At 44.3% G+C, this 21,978-nt stretch overlaps 1 protein-coding gene across 1 annotated transcript in view; it reads left to right on the forward strand.

Moving 5' to 3' along the window:
• Positions 1–21,978, forward strand: part of faf1 (Fas (TNFRSF6) associated factor 1) — a 490,861-nt gene that overhangs the window by 225,551 nt on the left and 243,332 nt on the right. Inside the window, exon 10 of the mRNA XM_038794284.1 lies at positions 3,298–3,421. Coding sequence (XP_038650212.1) covers positions 3,298–3,421 — 124 coding nt within the window. The remainder of the gene's footprint in view (positions 1–3,297; positions 3,422–21,978) is intronic.

The raw sequence follows: 21,978 nt of genomic DNA on the forward strand, positions 1-21,978 counted from the left end.
AAGAAGTCTTACAACACCAGGTTAAAGTCCAATTACTATTACTGATACCAGCTTTTTATTCCAAATAATTTAATTTTCTGAATGTACATTCCTGAATTGAATTGTGGGATTTGAATTAATGTCTCTGTATCATTAATCCAGTACTCTAGATTTCTAGTCCTGTAAATAACCACTACGCTACTGTACCTGGTATTCTCACTGCTTGCCTGGATTTACGTTGTTGAACCTTATTTCATAAACTGAGGATGTAACAAGGCTTCTTGAGAATTCTGGCAGTGAACCAAAGTCCACACACTGTATGGTTGACGTATTACAACTGCAATATGTGCACATCACAAGATGCACTGCAGTACCTAAGTTTATTTTCAAGGGACCATCTAGATTTCTAATTAAGACAAGAGCAGTAAGATCATGTGAACATCATCATCTACAAGTTAAACTCCAGGTCAAGCACATTTTGAACTTGAACATATAATGCTGTCCCCTTATTGTTGCTAAATCAGTCTTGGAATTCACCAGCTAACATCACTGTTCAGCTCCATCACCTCACAGCAAAAGTGTACCACAAGCTTCTGATGTAGCTACGTAGGACAATGAATGTGGTCTTATCTATTATCGTCCATATCCACTGGGAAAAAAAATAATTGTAGATGGTCAGACCATGTTGTGTGCTCTTGATACCTGCTAGGACAGGAAAACGCTGATATATGGAACAGAGTGGGGAGTGAAACCCAACTTTCTCTCATTATTCTGGTAGTATAGATTCTTGTAAGAGCAGGGGAGGAGAAGAAACCATAGACTAGAAGAATCATAGAATCCCTACATGGCAGAAGGAGGCCATTCAACCCATTGAGTCTGCACCGACCCTCTGAAAGAGCATCCTACCTAGGCCTACTCCCTGCCCTATCCCTGTAACCCCACTTAACCTGTATATTCCTGGATACCAAGGGTCAATTTTATCGTGGCAATCCACCTAACCGCAACATCTTGGGGCCATGGGAGGAAACTAGAGCACCCAGAAGAAGTCCACGAGGAGAAAGTGCAAACTCCACACAGATAGTCACCCAAGGCCGGAATTGAACCTGGGTCCCTGGCAATGTGAGGCAGCAGTGCTAATCACTGTGCTACGGTGCCGCCCAAATAAACACAAATTTAGATAAAGTATCAGGTAAAAAATTGTTGCCATATATTCCCATTAGTCATGTTCAGTAAAGGCTGTACGCATTCCATAAATTTCTGAAGTAATTGTTTTCCAACTAATCTTATTTAGGCAAATGAGAAATGTGTACCTTTTTCTGGGCTGCTTTTGGTTCACCTTTTTTTAAATAAGCCACTGCAGCTTTATTGCTGTGGTTGCATGTAATTAACGTGAACAGCCTATCTATAAATGACTCTGTGAATAATTAATGAATAGATTTTTTGTCTTCACATTATCAGCATGTTTTGGATTCTGTTACTGAAATATTGGCTCTATTGCTGCTTAAATGTGAATGAAAATCACTCGCCTTACTCCGTGATCATGGTGTTAATTTTTCTTTTTTCAATTTCAGATTGTATGAGCAGGCAAACTATAATAAAACTTGTTTTAGAGAATTAGCTACATAGTAAAAATGTACACTGTTAAACATATATTTTGGATTGACATAATGCAAATAAATGCATTTTCAGATTTGAATAGCTAAATGAGGCATCTTGTATGGCGACAATACTTTGGCCTAGATTCTTCTAATCTTAGTATGGACAGTAACTATTTTAAATGGTTGACTCACCAACAATCAAACTTTTTATGTTCTTTTGAATCTCTGCAATTTTAAATTTTAAAATTTGAATAAGAATTTTCATAGACTTGATCACTTAATAGTTTCAATTGGCGTTGTATTGTTTAGAATGCATATTTATTAAAGTGTTCCGGCACTGATTTGCGTGCATGATTTCAATGTGTAGAGTTTTATTCTGTTGAATAGAAATGTATACCACTAGCTAGGTATTTCTCCATTTGGAAATGGAGTAAGCTACCAAGCAGGTTACTGAAGCAATTTTCAGTTCTCTTCAGGCAGCCAAAGCAACAGGAACTGGAAGGTACTTGAAAGCAAGTAATTTTCCTTGGATGCCAGCTAGGGAATGGTCTCTGTGTGATTCGTACTGAAATATACAAGTTTGTGGATGTTGGATGAAGTGCATGAGGTTTTCTGTGATACTAGTTGTGATACCCTTCATAGTTGAACTGTGTGCTGTTAAGTCTCAGCTTGTGCTCTCCAATAGAGTTATGATTTTAGTGAGGTAGCAGGGGAGCAGTTACCATCTAATCCCAGCAAGAGTGAGTATTTATGAACAGGAAAAGCGTGAACTGGGTATTCTTCTATCATTCAAGGCATGGTTTGCATATTACCAGAAAGTTTAATATTTTCTCCTTGTGTTAGTTCCATTCCAGGAAGGAAAAAAGGATTGCGTATTTTAAACTTTGAAAAGTTTATTTTTGAATACCTGGAGGCAACATAATATGATTAAAGCAAGTGTAAACAATGCAGGGAAATTGCACACAAGGTTAAAAAGCCTAATGGAACGAGTGGTAAAGTTTTCAGGAAAAAACAAGGACAATAAAAAGGCTTTTCTGGACATATTAATAGGAAGAAGACTATTAAAAATATGATGTGGAGATGCTGGCGTTGGACTGGGGTGAGCACAGTAAGAAGTCTTCCAATGTTGTAAGACTTCTTACTATTAAAAGTATGGTTAAGGCCACTTATTGGATTCAGGAATATCAATGAACTGAGGGAATGGCAGAGATAATAAATAAATAGTCTCAGTTTTCACAGAGGAAATGAGCACAGGGGTTGTGGAAGCACTGTAGTTAGAAGTAGAACTTCTTCTAGAGATAATTATTCAAAAAAGAAAACTCAAATTTAGTCTTGGAAATCTGATATTTCATAAATGGATCTCAAGAAAAGTTGGGAATTGCAAAAAGAAACAAATCATGAAATTGCACGCCAGTTTATCTAATTTCAGTTGGTGCAAAACCACGAGATATGAGATGAAATTGTGGAGCCAGAATTTTAATAGGGCAGGTCATTCTTATCCAGTCGCATTGAATTATTTGAAGATTAACAAAGAGAATCAATAAAGGAAATGCAAAAGCTATGGTTTATATGGTTTTCTCTCGTTTTTGATGCTGGTTAAATATTTAAAAGTGTTTCCTCATTAGTGCTCTTTCAATACAGATTGCTTTAATAATTGTTTTGATTACATTTGTCCAATGCTGAAGCTTATTAACATGATTGCTTTCAATTCTTTATGCAGTGTACTGATGTTCACATGGTCAGTGACAGTGAGGGAGATGATTTTGAAGATGCTACTGAGTTTGGAGTTGACGATGGTGAACTTTTTGGCATGGTATCTTCAGGATCAAAGAAGTCACCAATGAGTATGTTTTTTTGGGAAATATTTTTATTGAGAATTTTAACAATTTTTAAACAAAGTTTGCCCAAAACCAAACAATAACACAAAACCAGTAATAACCCCCCCTACACATAACAATATAGACATATAAACAAAAATCTTTCCCCCCACCCTGTCTCAACCCCCTAACAGCTGACAGTGGCCAATTCCTTAAAGTACATTATCAACGGCTGCTACCTATGGTAAAACCCTTCCATCGGCCCTCTCGCGGTGAACATGAACTTCTCGAGGTGCGAAAACTCCTTCAGATCATCCAGCCATGCCGAGGCACTTGGTAGTGTAGTCAACCTGCAGTATAAGAGGAGATCCATCTCCCTTCCAAAAGTGAGGCAAAGGCCAAAGGTCTTCCCCTCCCCCGACCGGAGCTCCAGTACATCCAAGACCCCAAAAACGGCAACCAATGGGCACGATTGCTGACATGTTATCAAAAAAGGATCTCCCGAAGCCCACAAGCTTTGAGCACGATCAGAACATGTGTGAATCGTGTGCCGGTCCCCGTGAACACCGACCACATCTGTCTTCCACCCCATCGAAAAAAAACTAATTCTATCCGTTGTGAGGTGTGCTCAAAACACTACTTTTAGCTGAATAAGATTCAGCCTCGCACGGGATGAGGTTGTGTTTTCCCTCCTCAGTGCATTGCTCCAAACCTCCTCCTCCACAATTTGCCCTAACTTTTCTATCCACTGTGCCTTCACTCCCTCAACCGAGCCCGTCTCTTCCCTCACTATCTGCTGAAATATGCTTGCCATACTGGCCACCTCTGACCCCGAGCAGGACAAAATCAACTTGAGAAGGCTGCTTCACCGAAAGGGCAGGAAAGCACTTTTTGACCCAGCTACGCACCTGGAGATGCCTGAACCGGCAGTGTCTGTAATCACATATTTCTCCTTAAGCTCCCACAGGCTCGCAAACCGACCATCTAGAAATAAATCTCCTGCCTTTTCCAACTCCTTCTCCTTCCACTCGACTAACTCGGGTTAGTCGAGTGTTTCTTCGGCACCAACGAAAGTGGAGACGTTACCAACAACCCCAGGCTTGCCCTCCTCACAGACTCTGCCTCCACCCGGACCCACAGCTCCTCCGAGATCCTGCACCACTCTACCTTATCAGCATTAGCGCCTAATAATAATAATATTGAAAGTTTGGCAAGGCCAAGCCCCCTGCTTGCCTCTTCCTTTGCAGCACCACCCTCCTGAACCTCAGGACCTTACCCGCCCAAATAAACCCAGTCACAAGCCGGTTAATCTCTCTGAAAAACGCCTTGAGCAGGAATACTGGAGGCACTGGAATAGAAGTAAAAATCTCGGCAAGATATTCATCTTAATCAATTGTACTTGGCTCCGTTAGGGATAATGGGAGCCATCCCATCTTTGCAGGCCTGCCTTGACCTCCCCCATCAGATTTGTATAGTTCAACCTCCAGAGTTTCCCCCAGTCCCTTGCTATCTGGACGCCCAGATGCCAAACATTATTTCCTGCTAACCAACGGTAACCCCCTAAGCCTCCCTCCACCCTGGTGCCCCAACCACAAAGTACGCGGTCTTTTCTATATTTAGCTTATAACCAGAAAAGATTCCAAAATGCTGTAAGATCCCCATAATGTTTCCCACAGACACCTCCAGATGCCTAACGTATAATAGCAAATCGTCGGCATGTAGCGAGACCTTATGCTCCACTCTTCTTCTAGTGCCATGGCTAGTGGCTCTGTTGCTAAGACAAGTAAAAAAGGGGGCATTGGACATCCCTGCTAGGTATCCCAGTATAGAAGAAAGGGCTCAGAAGTTACTTTGTTAGTGCACACACTAGCAATTGGGGCCGCATACAACAGTGGCACCCATGCTACGAAGTCTGGTCCAGACCCAAATTTCTCTATCACGAAAAGGTAGCCCCACTCTACCCAGTCAAACTCTTCTTCGCATCAAGCAAAATAATGATCTCCGGAATAGAACCCTCTCCCTGGGGTAAGAACCATGTTCAGCAACAGTCTCACGTTTGCCATCAACCTCTGCCCCTTTACAAATCTCGTTTGGTTTTTTTCCAGCCACCTCCGGGTGACAGGGCTGCAGTCTTAGCACCAACATCTTAGCGGGGAGCTTCACGTCCACATTTAACAGGGAGATTGGACAATATGACCTGCAGTCTGTGGGATCTTCGTCCTTCTTCAGGAGCAGAGAAATTGTGTCTGCTCTAGTGACTGTGGCAAGGCACCTCTCTCAAGGGAATCCCTGAACATCCCCAACAACAGCGGGCCCAGCTGATCTACAAATTTTTAATAAAATTCCACCAAACCCAATGGGCCCCGTTGCCTACCCTGGCTGCATCAACTTTAGCGCCTTCTTGATCTCCAACCCCAAATGGGCATCTAGTTCCCCCTGCACCTCCTCCCCCACTTGGGATAGTCCAACTCCCCCAGAGGTTTCACCACACCCATCCCGAGGTGGTTTGGATTTGTATAACTTCTCATGGAAAGGGACCTAAATGCCCTATTCACATTCTCCTGAGCCAAAACCAAACCCAAATCTGGACAATCTCCCCCGTAGCCTCCCGTTTCCTCAGTTGATATGGAAGGAGCCAACTTGCCTTCTCTCCATACTCAGCAATTGTCCCTTTGGCTCGCCTCAACTGATGCACCGCCCCACCTGTGGAGATCAAATCCATTTAACTGCATCTGTGGAGATCAAATCGAACTGCATTTACCTTTTTTCCTATCCACTAATAATTCTGGGGATAGACTGCTCACATATCTGCGATCCACCTCTATGACATCATCCACCAATTTCTCCCCTGATTACAATCTTCAACACCTCCTGTTGTATCGAGGGTGAGACCTCACCATTATCATTGTTCAAGATATAATCCTTGACATCCCTAAAGATCCTTACACAACCCCAGATCTGCTAGCAGCCCGACATCTAACCCACCATCCCTTACAACATCCCCGGCCTACCTCCAATTCCAGGTCCACTCGGTGTGGGGCATGATCAGAAATGACCACCCCTGCCAGCAGCGCCCGACTCATGACAAAGTAGTCAATCCTCGAGAACACAAGTACTGAGGAAAAAAACGAAAACTCCAAGGGTCTGCCCCCCCCGCCCCATTTCCTACATAAATACAAGTAATGCCTTCGCCCAGGCACCAATGACCTTGGCTGAGATCCGTCTACCGTCGGATCTAGCACACAGCTGATTTCCCCACCCATAATAAGTTGGTGTGTGTCTTGATCTGGTATCGCTGCCAACACTGCTTCATGAACATTATATCATCCCAATTCCTTCGCTCCTCCCCCAGGCTCTCCCCATCCTCATGGTTCTCACCCACAACCACATTGAAGAAAAAACTACGCAAGGGGATGAAAAGAAAAAAATCCCCCACCGTCCTGACAACTACTGAACCCACAAAAGAGAATAAACATGAATAAGAACAGAGGATATGCCCCCTATCTAATTATTTCTACCAACCAGTCCACCTGTATCCATAACATGAGCTGGCTCATTTGGTCTTGGTTTCTGCCTCAAGGCTCCAGTGTGTCCATCTCATCTCCACTCATCAGCTGCGAAAACTTTGCAGAGAAGTATTCAGGTGGCATTGAGTCGTTAAATCACTCCGGCAGACCCACCAGCTCAGGTTCATGCGCCTGGACCTGTTCGTCAGGTCATCTAATTTTTGCTTTGAGACCCTTATTTCTGTCGCCGGCAAGCACCATTTCGACTTCCAACGACACAATCGGTCCTCTTGCTGAAACAAAGCCTCCTTCTTCACGCCTTCAATTTCTCAGCCTGCTCACCTACCGCCTTAGCTGTCTTGCTAAGCTGCTCCCTAATCGGGCCCAATGCATCCTCCATTATAGCTGTAAAAGACATGCTCATTTCCTGGCTATGCCTCTTAAATCAGTCGTCCATCTCCCCACCAAACTTCTCCAGTTCTTTCACCCCTGCCATCATATAGAGGGTGATCGATACGGCTTCTCTCTCCGCCCCCCCCGCCCCCCACTCCTCCCCAGCCCCACCATCTTTGCTGGGATTTTCATTGAGCTCGGTGCCTGAGATTTCCGTCCTCCGCCTCTCTTCAACGTCTGCCTCGACACCCCCCGATTAACCTTCACTTCCTCTGCCAGGCTGTCAGTTTAGGACCCAAAAAAGCCCGACGTGCCGGGACCTGCGTGGGAGCCACCTGACGTATGACTGGCTGTTGCAGGCCGCTGCACCGGAAATCTGTAATGAGTATTTTAATACCAATGTTGTCCAACACAGTGTGTACCTATTGCACCAAATTATTCCGCAGTTTAGCTCTTCTGTTTTGCCTTTATTATTTCACAGTGAATTGCATTTTCTACCACATGAAAAAGATGTTGCTAATGCAAAGGATTCAATGAATGAGAATGGTCATTGCTAAAAGGAGACCAAAGTTTTTTGTCTTGTATTCACCAGGACAAAAACAAGAATGTAAAATTTCAAATGATCACAACAGTTTATATGACAAAAGAAAAGGGTGCTGATTGGTTGGCAAGTAGACTCCCCTGCAGGTCCAGCACTCACAAACATTTTAATCGCTTTCCACATGAAATATGCTAATAACAGAATGAGCCCTAACCTCCTACCCAGTGCACATTTATGGTATATAAATAATAGGTACACGTTCTTTTAATCTACAGCCATGTGTAAGGAATTCCGTATACACTTTAATATGCCCATTCTGTACTCAAAGTGACTTTTGAAACAGAGAAGTCTCCCCCGCTTCCTCTTATCAATGTGATAGTTGAGAAATCCACGAATGCGTTTTCCACTACCGTGCACCACAAGTCTACTTTTACTAGTCAATATATTGGTTGGGATTTGTATAGCTCCATGTGCTGTAAGATTGGCTTTATCAGTAATATTGTGAATAGAACCCCAAGTTAGTTCAAAGCTTGATGCAGAAATAGAGGGCATCAAAGCTGTACTGTGTGATGAAGACCACCCTGATCAGATCATTGTTAGCTGCAAATGGGTCAAGGGCTGCCATCTTTGGATCTGAGAAGTGCCTGGTCTTCCTCAAATTAGCCTGGAAAGGTGAGGTATGTAAAAAATTTGAAGAACCGGTTATGCAAGCCGTTTCATGCTGCCACTAGATAGCCGCTACGTGATTGATATTTTCCATTAACAGGATTCTGCTGTCAATCCAAAACAAGTCTTTTTAGTAATACTCAAGTCGTGTGCTGCCAAACAACTAATTTAAGATAATCAGTCAAGCATGCAACATAGCTTATGGCTCATTTACACTTGCTAGAAGCAACATAAGTTCATGCACAGTGGCCCATTCTCTGCAAGCAAAAAGAATATGTTCAAGCCTTGCATCTTCTTTGAATTTTCCGAGGACTTGGGAGCCTATAGTCCTCATTGCTTTTTCCACAGCAGCGCTTTGATCAATTATAGTCAATTTGCCAACCTTTTACTCATATAACATACATTGTGATCATCATTTGGATTTGGCATTCTTGCATTTGTCCTTATGACTTCAAAACAAAAAGCTTGAGCAACATGTCCCTCATTTCAGCAATATTCCAATTCTGTAGCTAAGTGACTGAAGAATGATCATATTCTGTTTCAGGCCCAAGTTTCCTATTTTTTTGCTTCATGGATGGTGCAATGCTATTTAGCACCACAGGGAGAGGATTGCCAAAAGGCAATTTGTAGTGGAGAAAATAAATCTGATTATCTTTGCCCTTCCGGATGTACTTAGAGTCATGTATATTTTGACAGAGAGAACGAAATCCAGAGAGAACGAAATCCTGATAGAAACGATGTAATGAACCAGATAAGGCGATCGCTAGGTAATCCCATGGTATACCAGTTTGCGCCTCTTGGATATGAGAGCGCAAAGGTGGGCCTATACTGGAGAAAATGAACAGGATGGGAAATGTGAAGGTTTTGCTGGGGAGGGAGGGGGGGGGGGGGGGGGGGGGGGGGGGAGAGACATAAAGATGAGTGCAGGGATGGATTTTCAAGTCAACAGCTGCAGAAGGCGTGATTGGAGTGTCATTGTTCCAGGCAATTCAGATTAGAAACAAAAGTAATAATACAAAAAATTTGGAGTTTTTTACCCCCAGGGACAGTGTAGGAGAAAGTGGAGATGAAGGAGAGTAGGCTGATGTAGGTAGCAAGGGAAATGAGGAATTGGACAGAGATTGCTTTGTCAGTGATCCAAATCCAGAGGACTGGAAAGGTGCAAGATTGGCAGATGACAATGAATGTGAGTCAGGAGAACATTTGTGGAGGGAAATGTTTTAAGAGCACAGGGGAACAGCACATTCAGAAGAGAGGTGGCAGGCAGAGTTGAGATGTAGATTTAAATCACTGAGGATGAGGTTTTACATGATGTAGTGAATGAGGAAGGAAAGAGCCTAAGACCATAAGACATACACTCTATCCAGGCCTCGCAGTATTCTGTAAGTTTAAATAAGATCCCCCCATATCTTTCTAAACTCCAACGAGTACAGATTAGAGTCCTCAACCGTTCCTCATACGACAAGCTCTTCATTACAGGGATCATTCTTGTGAACCTCCTCTGGACCCTTTCCAAGACCAGATATGGGGCCCACAACTGTTCACAATACTCCAAATAGGGTCTGACCAGAGTCTTTTATAACCTCAGATGTACATCCTTGCTCTTGTATTCTAGCCCTCTTGATAGGAATGCTAACATTGCATTTGCCTTCCTAACTGCCGACTGAACCTGCACGTTAATCTTAAGAGAATTTTGAATAACGACTCCCAAGTCCATTTGTGCTTCTGATTTCCGAAGTATTTCCCCATTTAAAAAATAGACTATGCCTCCATTCCTCTTTCCAAAATGCATGACCTCACACTTTTCCACATTGTATTCCATCTCCCACTTCTTTGCCCACTCTCCTAGCCTGTCCAAGTCCTCTGCAGCCTACCTGCTTCCTCAATACTATCTGTCCCTCGACATTTCTTTGTATCATCTGCAAACATAGCAACAGTGCCTTCGGTTCCTTCTTCTAAATCGTTAGTGTATATTGTAAAAAGTTGTGTTCCCAGCACCGACCCCTGAGGCACACCACTAGTCACCGGCTGCCATCCTGAAAAAGACCCTTTTATCCCCACTCTCTGCCTTCTGCCAGTCAGTCAATCCTCTATCCATGCCAGGATCTTAGCCTTAACACCATGGGCCCTTAACTTATTTAACAGTCTCCTATGCGGCACCTTGCCAACGGCCTTCTGGAAATCTAAATAAATCACATCCGCGGGTTCTCCTTTGTCTAACTTCTTTGTTACCTCCTCAAAGAACTCCCAACAGATTTTTCAGACATGACCTCCCCTTGACAAAGCCGAGCTGACTCAGTCCTATTTTATCATGCACTTCCAAGTACTCTGCGATCTCATCTTTAATAATGGACTCTAAAATCTTGCCAATGACCGAAGTCAGGCTAACCGGCCTATAATTTCTGCCTCCCTCCCTTCTTGAACAACGGTGTTGCATTGGCTATTTTCCTATCCCCTGCCTCCAGTGACTCCTGAAAGATCACCACCAATGCCTCCCCAATCTCCTCAGCTACCCCCTTCAGAACCCTGGGGTGTAGTCCATCCAGTCCAGGTAATTTATCCGCCTTCAGACCTTTTCAGTTTCCCCAGAACTTTCTCCTTCGTGATGGCCACTGCACTCACCTATGAACCCTGATTTTCCTGGAGCTTTGGCATCCTACTGGTGTCTTCCACTGTGAAGACTAATGCAAAGTAACAATTCAGTTCCTCTGCCATTCCTTTGTTTCCCATTATTACTTCTCCAGTCTCATTTTGCAGTGGTCCAATATCTACTTTTGCGCCTCTCTTACCTATTGAAAAATACTCTTGCTATCTTCTTTTATATTACTAGCTAGCTTACACTCCTATTTCCTCTTCCCTCCCCTTATTGCTTTTTTAGTTGTCGCTTTTAAAGGCTTCCCAATCTTCTGGCTTCCCACAATCCTCGCTTTTTTTTTAGCTTTTATGCTGTCCTTGACTTCCCTCATCAGCCATGGATGCCTCAGCCTTCCCTAAGCATGTTTCCTCCTCCTTGGGATGAATTTAAGTTGTGCCTCCTGAATACCACCCAACATTTCCTGCCATTGCTGTTCCACAGTCTTCCCTGCTAGGCTCCCTTTCCAATCAATTCTGGCCAGCTCTTTCTTCATGTCTTTGTAGTTACTCTTTCTTAATTGTAGTAACGTTACATCTGATTTCAGCTTCTACCTCTGAAACTGCAGGGTAAGTTTTATCATATTGTAATTGTGTGGGAAAGTGGGTACTAGGCAGTAAGGATTGAAAGGAGATCAACAGGGGTGGCATATAGCCAAATACTGAAGGTACGTTAGATAATGAAGAGATACAGCAAAAGGCCAGTTTGTGACTTGCTGATGAGAGCCATGATGCCACCGTTGAAATATGAAAAAATAGGTGATTCCAGATGGAGAATATTTGCCATTCTTAGGCAGTGAAAACACAGTTTACTGAGCGAGCTGAGTAGTTAATTAGCTGACTGGTTTATCTGGTTCCTGTAACTGCAGTTCAGGTAACTATGAATTCAAGGGACTTTAGTGCAGTCTTGCTGTCTGGCATCACTTCAAATGGCGGCATGGTAGCACAGTGGTTAGCACCGATGCGTCATAGCTCCAGGTTTCCGGTTCGATTCCTGGCTTGGGTCACTGTCTGTGCGGAGTCTGCACATTCTCCCCGTGTCTGGATGGATTTCCTCCGGGTGCTCCGGTTTCCTCCCAGCAGTCCAAAGATGTGCAGGTTAGGTGGATTGGCCACGCTAAATTGCCCTTAGTGACCGAAAAAAGGTTAGGTGGGGCTACTGGGTTACGGGGATGGGGTGAAGATGTGGGCTTAAGTGGAGTGCTCTTCCCTAGGGCAGATGCAAACTTGATGGGCCGAATAGCTTCCTTCTGCACTGTAAATTCTGTGATTCTTGCAAACGGATGCAGTTTAGAACTGAGTGTATACCTTGAGTTTGGTGAGTGAGGGAGTCCTTTCGCTCTTTCTAACATTTTTCAGCCTGTAAGAATTGGTTCTTATTCTACAACAGGGAAGGAAGCTGGCTGTTAGGTAAGTATCTGGCAAGTGGTTAAGGTCTATTCTATTTCAAAAGTTTAAGATAGTACATGAACTGATGGTAAGATTAATAAAATACCTAAAAAGAAAATAAGCAATTGAATAATATTAAGTATTTAATTTAACACCTTGGGGGTGGCAGGACCGGTGATGTGTCATGGCTGCAACATGTGCAACCACCTGGATGCCAGTGTGCTTCAGGGCAAACACATCTGCGTTAATGTTTGCAGCTTGAGCTTCGACTAAAACTGCAACACGTTGTGGAGGAGATAGTTACCTTGATGCTTTTTACCAGGAGACCGTCACACCCCTGAGGTTAGGGTCTTCCGATTTAGTCAGTCGTCAGGGATAGCAGTGTGAGTGAGTCAGATAAAGAATCTCAAAAGACAGGAGTACAGGAGCTTGAGCCTTTTCAATTGTCCAATAGGTTGAAGTTCTCTCAGCTTGTTTTGTTGAGAGTTGGGGCTATAGGGTGGATGAGCTGACTGGTTATGGCACTGTGGTCCAGGAAGTCATTGAAGTGGGGAGAGCAAAAAGGAATTTGTGGTAGTAGGGGACAGTATAGTCGGGGGTTTGACGCTATTTACTGCAGGAAAGAGCAGGAGTCCAGGTGACTGTGTTGCCTACCAAGTGCCAGAGTTTGGGACATCTGCTCGGGCTGGAGAGGAACTTAGAATGGGAGGGAGAGGATCCAATCGCCATGGTCCATGTAGCTACCAATTATATAGATAGAACTAGAAGAGAGGTTCTGCATCGCCAGTATGTGGTGCTAGGCAGTAAATTGAAAAGCAGAATCTCAACATTAATAAACTCTGGCTTATAACCTGAGCCATGTGCAAATTGGCATAGAGTACATAAAATTAGAGATATGAATTCCTAGCTCAAAATCTGGTGTGGGAGAATTGGGTTCTGGTTCCTGGGGCGCTGGCATCAGTACTAGGGATGGTGGAGGCTGTACCAGGGGAATGGTCTACACCTGAACCATGCTGGGATCAGTGTTTTGGCAAGCTGCATAACGAGACATACAGAGGACTTTAAACTAAAACGAAGAGGAAAGGGTTCAAATGCTGCAAGACGTGCTGAATCAAAGAATAGAGACAAGGAAACAGAAAAGGTATTAATGTGGGAAATGATAAACGGATGTGACAGGAAGGATCAGAGAATACAAATCTGAGAGTAAATCAGCAGATAATGTGAAAGGTTACAAATGCACGTAGCATTCAAAACAAAACAGATGAACTGATGGATAACAATGAGAGGAGGATGACCAGGGAAAGAGTGGGGCCCATCAGGAACTAAGGGGGAAATCTCTGGGTGGAGCGGGAGGCTGTGGCATAGTGGTATTGCCATTGGACTAGTAAACCAGAGACCCAGTGTAATGTTCTGGGAACTCATCTGGTTCACCTAAGTCCTTTAGGGAAGGAAATCTGCCATTCTTACCTGGTCTGGCCTACATGTGACTTCAGATCCACAGTAATGTGACTGACTCTTAACTGCCCCCTGATGGGCAATTAGGAATGGGCAATAAATGCTTGCACAGCCTGTGACATCCATACCCCATGAACAATTTTTTTCTAAAAGCCAGATAACATTGGTTGGGTGTTGAATGAATACTTCACACCTGTCTTCACCCAAGAGAATGAGGAGGTAGATATGGAGCTCAGGGAGAGAAACTGAGGTTCTTGAGCACATTGTCACCGGGAGTGACCAGGTATTTGAGGTGTTTGCAGGCTTAAAAGTGGACAAACCTCCAGGTCTGGATGAATTGTGTCCCAGAATGCTGTGGGAGACGAAGGAGGAGATTCTGGAGATTTCAGGAGCGCGGAGTGTGCTTTCTTTTTTCAGCGAGAGCAGTAACTAGGGGGCTGTTTGCAGTTTGTGTGTGGGAGGAGCTGAACGGGAGCGGTAAGTTTACCTATTTAAAAAAAAAACTTCCCTTGCAGTTTCAGTGCGTGGGAGGAACTGAACGGGAGCGGTAAGTTTACCTATTTTAAAAAAACTTCCCTTGCAGTTTCAGTGCGTGGGAGGAGCTGAGTGGGAGCGGCCGAACTGCGCTCTGGGAAGGTGAGTGAACTGATATATTTGGGCAGCGACTAAACCCGAGACACTACACGTGTAGTGTCTCCCACCCGCCCTCCTCCTCTAACCAAAAAAAAAACTGTTGAAAAGGAGCAGCGGACTTCAGATTCTCGGCAGGAGCAGTGGTGAGGGGTCGTTGGGAAGGTAAGTTTACCTCTTTAAAACTTAAAAAACTTACCTGGAAGGGTGACATCACAGCAAAGCAGTGACCTAATTGCCTGGCAAGGAAGTGCTCCAATTAGCAGCAGCTGGGAGAAATTTAACTCTTCCTGTGTTGGTGAGTATTGTGATTGGTAAGTAAAGTCTTTTTTTCCTGTCACTTATTAATTATTTGATAGTATAGTTTGTAGTCAGTTAAGGTAAAGGCTAAAAATGGCAGGAGATCCCAGACCCGTGTTATGCTCCTCGTGCTCAATGTGGGAGTTCAGGGACACGGCCAATGCCCCTGACTACTTCTTGTGCGTGAAGTGTGTCCAGCTGCAGCGCCTGTTCGACCGCATGACGGCTCTGGAGCTGCGGGTGGACTCACTTTGGAGCATCCGCGATGCTGAGGAGGTCGTGGATAGCACGTTCAGTGAGTTGGTCACACCGCAGGTTAGGATTGCTGAGGGAGATAGGGAATGGGTGACCAAAAGGCAGAGAAAGAGCAGGAAGGCAGTGCAGGTGTCCCCTGCGGTCATCTCCCTCCAAAACAGGTATACTGTTTTGGATACTGTTGGGGGAGATGACTCATCAGGGGAAGGCAGTAGTAGCCAGGCTCATGGCACCGTGGCTGGCTCTGCTGCACAGAAGGGCGGGAAAAAGACTGGCAGGGCTATAGTCATAGGGGATTCAATTGTAAGGGGAGTAGACAGGCGTTTCTGTGGTCGAAAACGAGACTCCCGAATGCTATGTTGCCTCCCGGGTGCTCGGGTCAGGGATGTCTCCGATCGGCTGCAGGACTTACTGAAGGGGGAGGGTGAACAGCCAGTTGTTGTGGTGCATACAGGCACCAACGATATAGGTAAAAAAAAGGGATGAGGTCCTACAATTAGAATTTAGGGAGTTAGGAGATAAGTTAATAAGTAGGACCTCAAAGTTAGTAATCTCAGGATTTCTACCAGTGCCACGGGACAGAGTAGAAACTCAAGAATAGTCAGAATGAAAACGTGGCTTGAGAGATGGTGCAGGAGGGAGGGGTTCAGATTTTTGGGACATTGGACCCGGTTCTGGGGGCGGTGGGACCATTACAAACCGGATGGTCTACACCTGGGCAGGACTGGAACCAATGTCCTAGGGGGTGCTTTTGCTAACACTGTTGGGGAGGTTTTAAACTAATGTGGCAGGGGGATGGGAACCAGATTAGGAAGTTAGAGGTCAGTAAAGAAGCAGCAACTAACGCCAGTAAGGTACGAGATAATAAACTCAATGTGACTAGGGGGAAGAGTAGACAGGGAAGAGTTGATGAACGCAAAGGGACAGGTGGTCTGAGGTGCATTTGTTTTAATGTGAGAAGTGTAGCAGGTAAGGCAGATGAACTTAGGGCTTGGATCAGTACCTTGGAATATGATGTTATTGGTATTACTGAGACTTGGTTGAGGGAAGGGCAGGACTGGCAACTAAATATCCCAGGGTATAGATGCTTCAGGAGGGATAGAGAGGGAGGTAGAAGGGGGGGAGGAGTTGCATTACTCGTCAGAGATGATATCACAGCTGTGATTAAGGAGAGCACGATGGAGGATTCGAGCACTGAGGCAATATGGGTGGAGCTAAGAAATAGGAAGGGTGCAGTAACATTGTTGGGACTTTACTACAGGCCTCCCAAAAGCGAGCATGAAGTAGAGGTACAAATATGCAGACAGATTATAGAAAAATGTAGGAGCAATAGGGTGGTTGTGATGGGAGATTTTAACTTCCCCAACATTGAATGGGATTCGTGTAGTGTTGGAGGTGTAGATGGAGCAGAGTTTGTAAGGAGCATCCAGGAGAGTTTTTTAGAGCAGTATGTAAATAGTCCAACTCGGGAGGGGGCCATACTGGACCTGGTATTGGGGAATGATCCCGGCCAGGTGGTTGATGTTTCAGTCGGTGATTACTTTCGGAATAGCGATCACAATTCCGTAAGTTTTAGAATACTCATGGACAAGGAAGGACAAGAGTGGTCCGAAAAGAAGAGTGCTAAATTGGGGAAAGACAGAGTATAACAAAATTCGGCAGGAGCTAGGGAATGTGGATTGGGAGCAGCTGTTTAAGGGTAAATCCACATTTGAAATGTGGGAGTATTTTAAGGAAAGGTTGATTAGAGTGCAGGACAGACATGTCCCTGTGAAAATGAGAGATAGAAATTGCAAGATTAGGGAACCGTGGATGACGGGTGAAATTGTGAGACTAGCTAAGATGAAAAAGGAAGCATTCATAAGATCGAGGCAACTCAAAACTGATGAAGCTTTGGAGGAATATCGGGAAAGTAGGATGAATCTCAAACACGCAATAAAGAGGGCTAAAAGGGGTCATGAAATATCTTTGGCTAACAGGGTTAAGGAAAATCCCAAAACCTTTTATTCGTATGTAAGGAGCAAGAGGGTAACTAGAGAAAGGATTGGCCCACTCAAAGACAAAAGAGGGAATTTATGCGTGGACTCAGAGGAAATGGGTGAGATTCTTAATGAGTACTTTGCATCGGTATTCACAAAGGAGAGGGACAAGACGGATGTTGAGGCTAGGGATGGATGTTTAAATACTCTAGGTCAAGTTGTCATACGGAAGGGGGAAATTTTGGATATTCTAAAAGACATTAAGGTGGATAAGTCCCCAGGACCGGATGGGATCTATCCCAGGTTACTGAGGGAAGCGAGGGTTGAAATAGCTGGGGCCTTAACAGATATCTTTCCAGCATCCTTGAGCATGGATGAGGTCCCGGAGGACTGGAGAATTGCTAATGTTGTCCCTTTGTTTAAGAAGGGTAGCAGGGAAAATCCAGGAAATTATAGACCTGTGAGCTTGACGTCAGTGGTAGGCAAACTGTTGGAGAAGATACTGAGGGATAGGATCTATTCACATATGGAAGAAAATAGACTTATCAGTGATAGGCAGCATGATTTTGTGCAGTGAATGTCATGCCTTACAAACCTAATAGAATTATTTGAGGAAGTGACAAAGTTAATTGATGAGGGAAGGGCTGTGAATGTCATATACATGGATTTTAGTAAGGCGTTTGATAATGTTTCACATGGCAGGTTGATGGAAAAAGTGAAGTTGTATGGGGTTCAGGGTGTACTAGCTAGATGGATAAAGAACTGGCTGGGTAACAGGAGACAGAGAGTAGTGGTGGAAGGGAGTGTCTCAAAATGGAGAAAGGTGACTAGTGGTGTTCCACAGGGATCCGTGCTCGGACCACTGTTGTTTGTGATCTACATAAATGACCTGGAGGAAGATATAGGTGGTCTGATTAGCAAGTTTGCAGATGATACAAAGATTGGTGGAGTTGCAGATAACGAGGAGGACTGTCAGAGAATACAACAAAATATAGATAGATTGGAGAGTTGGGCAGAGAAATGGCAGATGGAGTTCAATCCAGGCAAATGCGAGGTGATGCATTTTGGAAGATCAAATTCAAGAGCGGACTATATGGTGAATGGAAGGGTACTGGGGAAAATTGATGTACAGAGAGATCTGGGAGTTCAGGTCCATTGTACCCTGAAGGTGGCAACGCAGGTTGGTAGAGTGGTCAAGAAGGCATACAGCATGCTTGCCTTCATCGGACGGGGTATTGAGTACAAGAGTCGGCAGGTCATGTTACAGTTGTATAGGACTTTGGTTAGGCCACATTTGGAATACTGCGTGCAGTTCTGGTCGCCACATCACCAGAAGGATGTGGATGCTTTGGAGAGGGTGCAGAGGAGGTTCACCAGGATGTTGCCTGGTATGGAGGGGGCTAGCTATGAAGAAAGGTTGAGTAGATTAGGATTGTTTTCATTGGAAAGACGGAGGTTGAGGGGGGACCTGATTGAGGTCTACAAAATTATGAGAGGTATGGACAGGGTGGATAGCAACAAGCTTTTTCCAAGAGTGGGGGTGTCAGTTACAAGGGGTCACGATTTCAAAACGAGAGGGGGAAAGTTTAAGGGAGATGTGCGTGGAAAGTTTTTTACGCAGAGGGTGGTGGGTGCCTGGAATGCTTTACCAGCGGAAGTGGTAGAGGCGGGCACGATAGCATCATTTACGAGGCATCTAGACGGGTATATGAACGGGCGGGAACAGAGGGAAGTAGACCTTGGAAAATAGGCGACAGGCTTAGATAAAGGATCTGGATCGGCGCAGGCTGGGAGGGCCGAAGGGCCTGTTCCTGTGCTGTAATTTTCTTTGTTCTCTTTATTACAGCGGCTCTGACCCAAATTCCTCTCTGGCCAACTGGAGAACAGCTAATGTGGTCCTACTATTTAAGAAAGGTTAAAGAGATAAGCCAGGGAACTACAGGCCAATGAATCTCATGTCAGTGGTAGGGGTAACTATTGGAGAGGGTGGTGACAGTCTGGAATGCACTGCCGAGGAGGGTGGTAGAGGCGGGTTGCCTCACATCCTTTGAAAGGTACCTGGATGAGCACTTGGCACTTCATAACATTCAAAGCTATGGGCTATGTGCTGGCAAATGGGATTAGGTAGCAGGTCAGGTGTCTTTCGTGCTTCGGTGCAGACTTGATGCACCGAAGGGTCTTTTCTGCACTGGATTCTTCTGTGATTCTGATCCTGTGATCTGCTAATAGAAATAACGAAGTACAGTCTGATAGCTATGACAACGAAATAGCTACGGGATGCCGTAGATTGTGTCCTGAATATGAAAGAGTAATGATATTTAGGAAGGACGGGAAGCTAGGAAAAGGTGCAGGGCTATCTCTCTCAATTTAAGATGGTATTAGCACAATAGTGAGAGATGACCCAAGTTCATGAAAGGAAGGTGTAGAAGCATTTTGGCAAAAGGTGAAAAATGATAAGTGCATGAACCACGGGGTGGAGAAACCACGGGGTTGATGCTGAAATCTGGCATAACACCGCTCCCGTGATTCTCTGGTCCCTGGATGTGTAGTAACCTTTGATGTGGCACCTTATCAAATGCCTTTTGGAAATCCAAGTACACCACATCTACAGGTTCCCTCTATCCACTCTAATATAATACTTTGTCAAACATGATTTCCCTTTCATAAAACCATGTTGACTCGTTCTGATTGCATTAAGAATTGCTATAACCTCCTCAGTAATAGACTCTAGCATTTTCCTGAAATCAGATGTTAGGCCTACAGGTCTACAGCTCCCTACTTTCTGTCTCCCTCCTCTCTTGAATATTGAAGTTACATTTGCTGTTTACCGATCTGATGAGACCTTTTCAGAATTTTAGAAAATTACAATCAATGCATCTAATATCTTCCCAGCTGCTTCTTTTGAGGACATAGGGTGCCTACATGCAATAAAGCACTGCTGGGTGGATTAATGAGGGCCGAGTGGCACTTCCACCTCTCATTGAGGCAGAAATCCCACCTTCCGGACAGCATCACAGAGGCATCAGTGGCCACTGCTGGGACTACAGCAGAAGGAGAAGATGGATAGCTAGAGCAGGTAATTCTGGGGTCTTGGGCTGGGAAGATTTGGGTAGGTTAGGGAGAGGGGTGGTATAGTGGGGGAGGGGGTTTAGTTTAGAGGGGTAACATTTAAGAAGGAGGGGAAGGTTCAACCATGGTGGGGTACGTCAGCAAGGGCAGCCCCCAAGGACTCATTCCCCTTTCCCGTACCAGCCTCCCCGAACAGGCGCGGAATGTGGCGACTAGGGGTTTTTCACAGTAACTTAATTTGAAGCCTACTTGTGACAATGAGCAATTTTTATTTAATTCTTGCCCTTTAACCAGCCAACCATTTCATGGCGCAGGAAGTGTATTATCAGAGTCTTGATAATGAGCCTAATTAACCCCTAAGGACGTATTTAAATCTGGCAGGTGGGCTGCCTATTCTAGTGCCCGTCCACTCTTTATATTACGAGGGTGAGCTCTGGGGTCAACAGGAAGATGGCGGTTGGGCACTCAATTGATTTTACATGCCCCCTTGTGGCAAATAAGCCTGCCACAGGCATGTCAAATTCAGCCCAAAATATCTGTTCAACGCTTCCAAGAGTTCTTTATTTCCCATTATTAGTACCCAGACTTACTCTCTCGAGGACCAATCCTCACTTTAGTATTCTTTATATTTTTAAACACTCGTAGAAACTCTGATATTCTTTTGTTTCTCACTAGCTTTCTTTCATACTCTAATTTTTTTTTTAGTCATTCTTTGTTTTATGACCTATCACTAATTTTCGCAGAAGTATACCTTTTCTTTCAATTTGATATTATGTTTAACTTCCTTAGTTAGCCAGGGAAGGAATTTATTTTCTGAGAGTCTTTCTTCTTTCTCATTGGAATATATCATTCCTGAGTGTTATGAAATATCTCCTTAAATGTCTGCCACTGCATCTCTCCTGCCCTACCCTTTAACCTATTTTCCCTGTTCACTTAAGCCAGCTCTGTCTTTGTGCCATTGTAATTGGCTTTATTGAAGTTTAAAACACTAGTCTTAGACCTATTCTTCACTCCCTCAAACTGAATGTGAAATTTCATCATGTTATGACCACTGCTACCTAAAGGCTACTTTGCTGTGAGGTTATCCTGACTCATGGCACATTACAGTTCTAGAATAGCTGACACTCAGAACATGCTGCTCTAGGAAATTGTCCCAGAAACACTTTAGGAACATCCCAACGCTATCTTTGCCGATCTGAATCGTCTATTTTATATATATATATATGTAGATAAAAATCACCCAGGATTATTGTCATTCCTTTCTTTCAAGCCCCTTTATTTAGAGTCATAGATGTTTCCAGCATGGAAACAGGCCCTTGCCCAGCTTGTCCCTGCCGCTCAGTTTCTATCACTAAGGTAGTCCCACTTATCCACATTTGGCCCATATCCCTCTATACCCACCCTGCCCACATGCCTGTCTAACTGTTTTATAAAGGAAAAAATTGTACCCGCCTCAACCACTGCCTCTGGCAGCCCATTCCAGATGTTCACCACTCTCTGTGTGAAGAAATTTCCCCTCTGGTTCTCGACTCCTCTACCTTTGGGAAAAGATGTTGACTATCTACCTTATCTATGTTCCTCGTTATTTTATAGACTTCGACAAGTTCTCCCCCCAAACCTTCTACGCTCCAGGGAGAAAAGTCCCAGCCTATCCAGCTTCTCCTTATAACTCAGACCATCAAGTCCTGGTTGCATCCTTGTAAATCTCTTCTGCACTCTTTCTGGTTTAACAAGATCCTCCCTATAATAGGGTGACCAGAACTGAACACA

The sequence above is a fragment of the Scyliorhinus canicula genome, chromosome 4, assembly GCF_902713615.1.
Source record: "Scyliorhinus canicula chromosome 4, sScyCan1.1, whole genome shotgun sequence".
Lineage (NCBI taxonomy): Eukaryota > Metazoa > Chordata > Chondrichthyes > Carcharhiniformes > Scyliorhinidae > Scyliorhinus > Scyliorhinus canicula.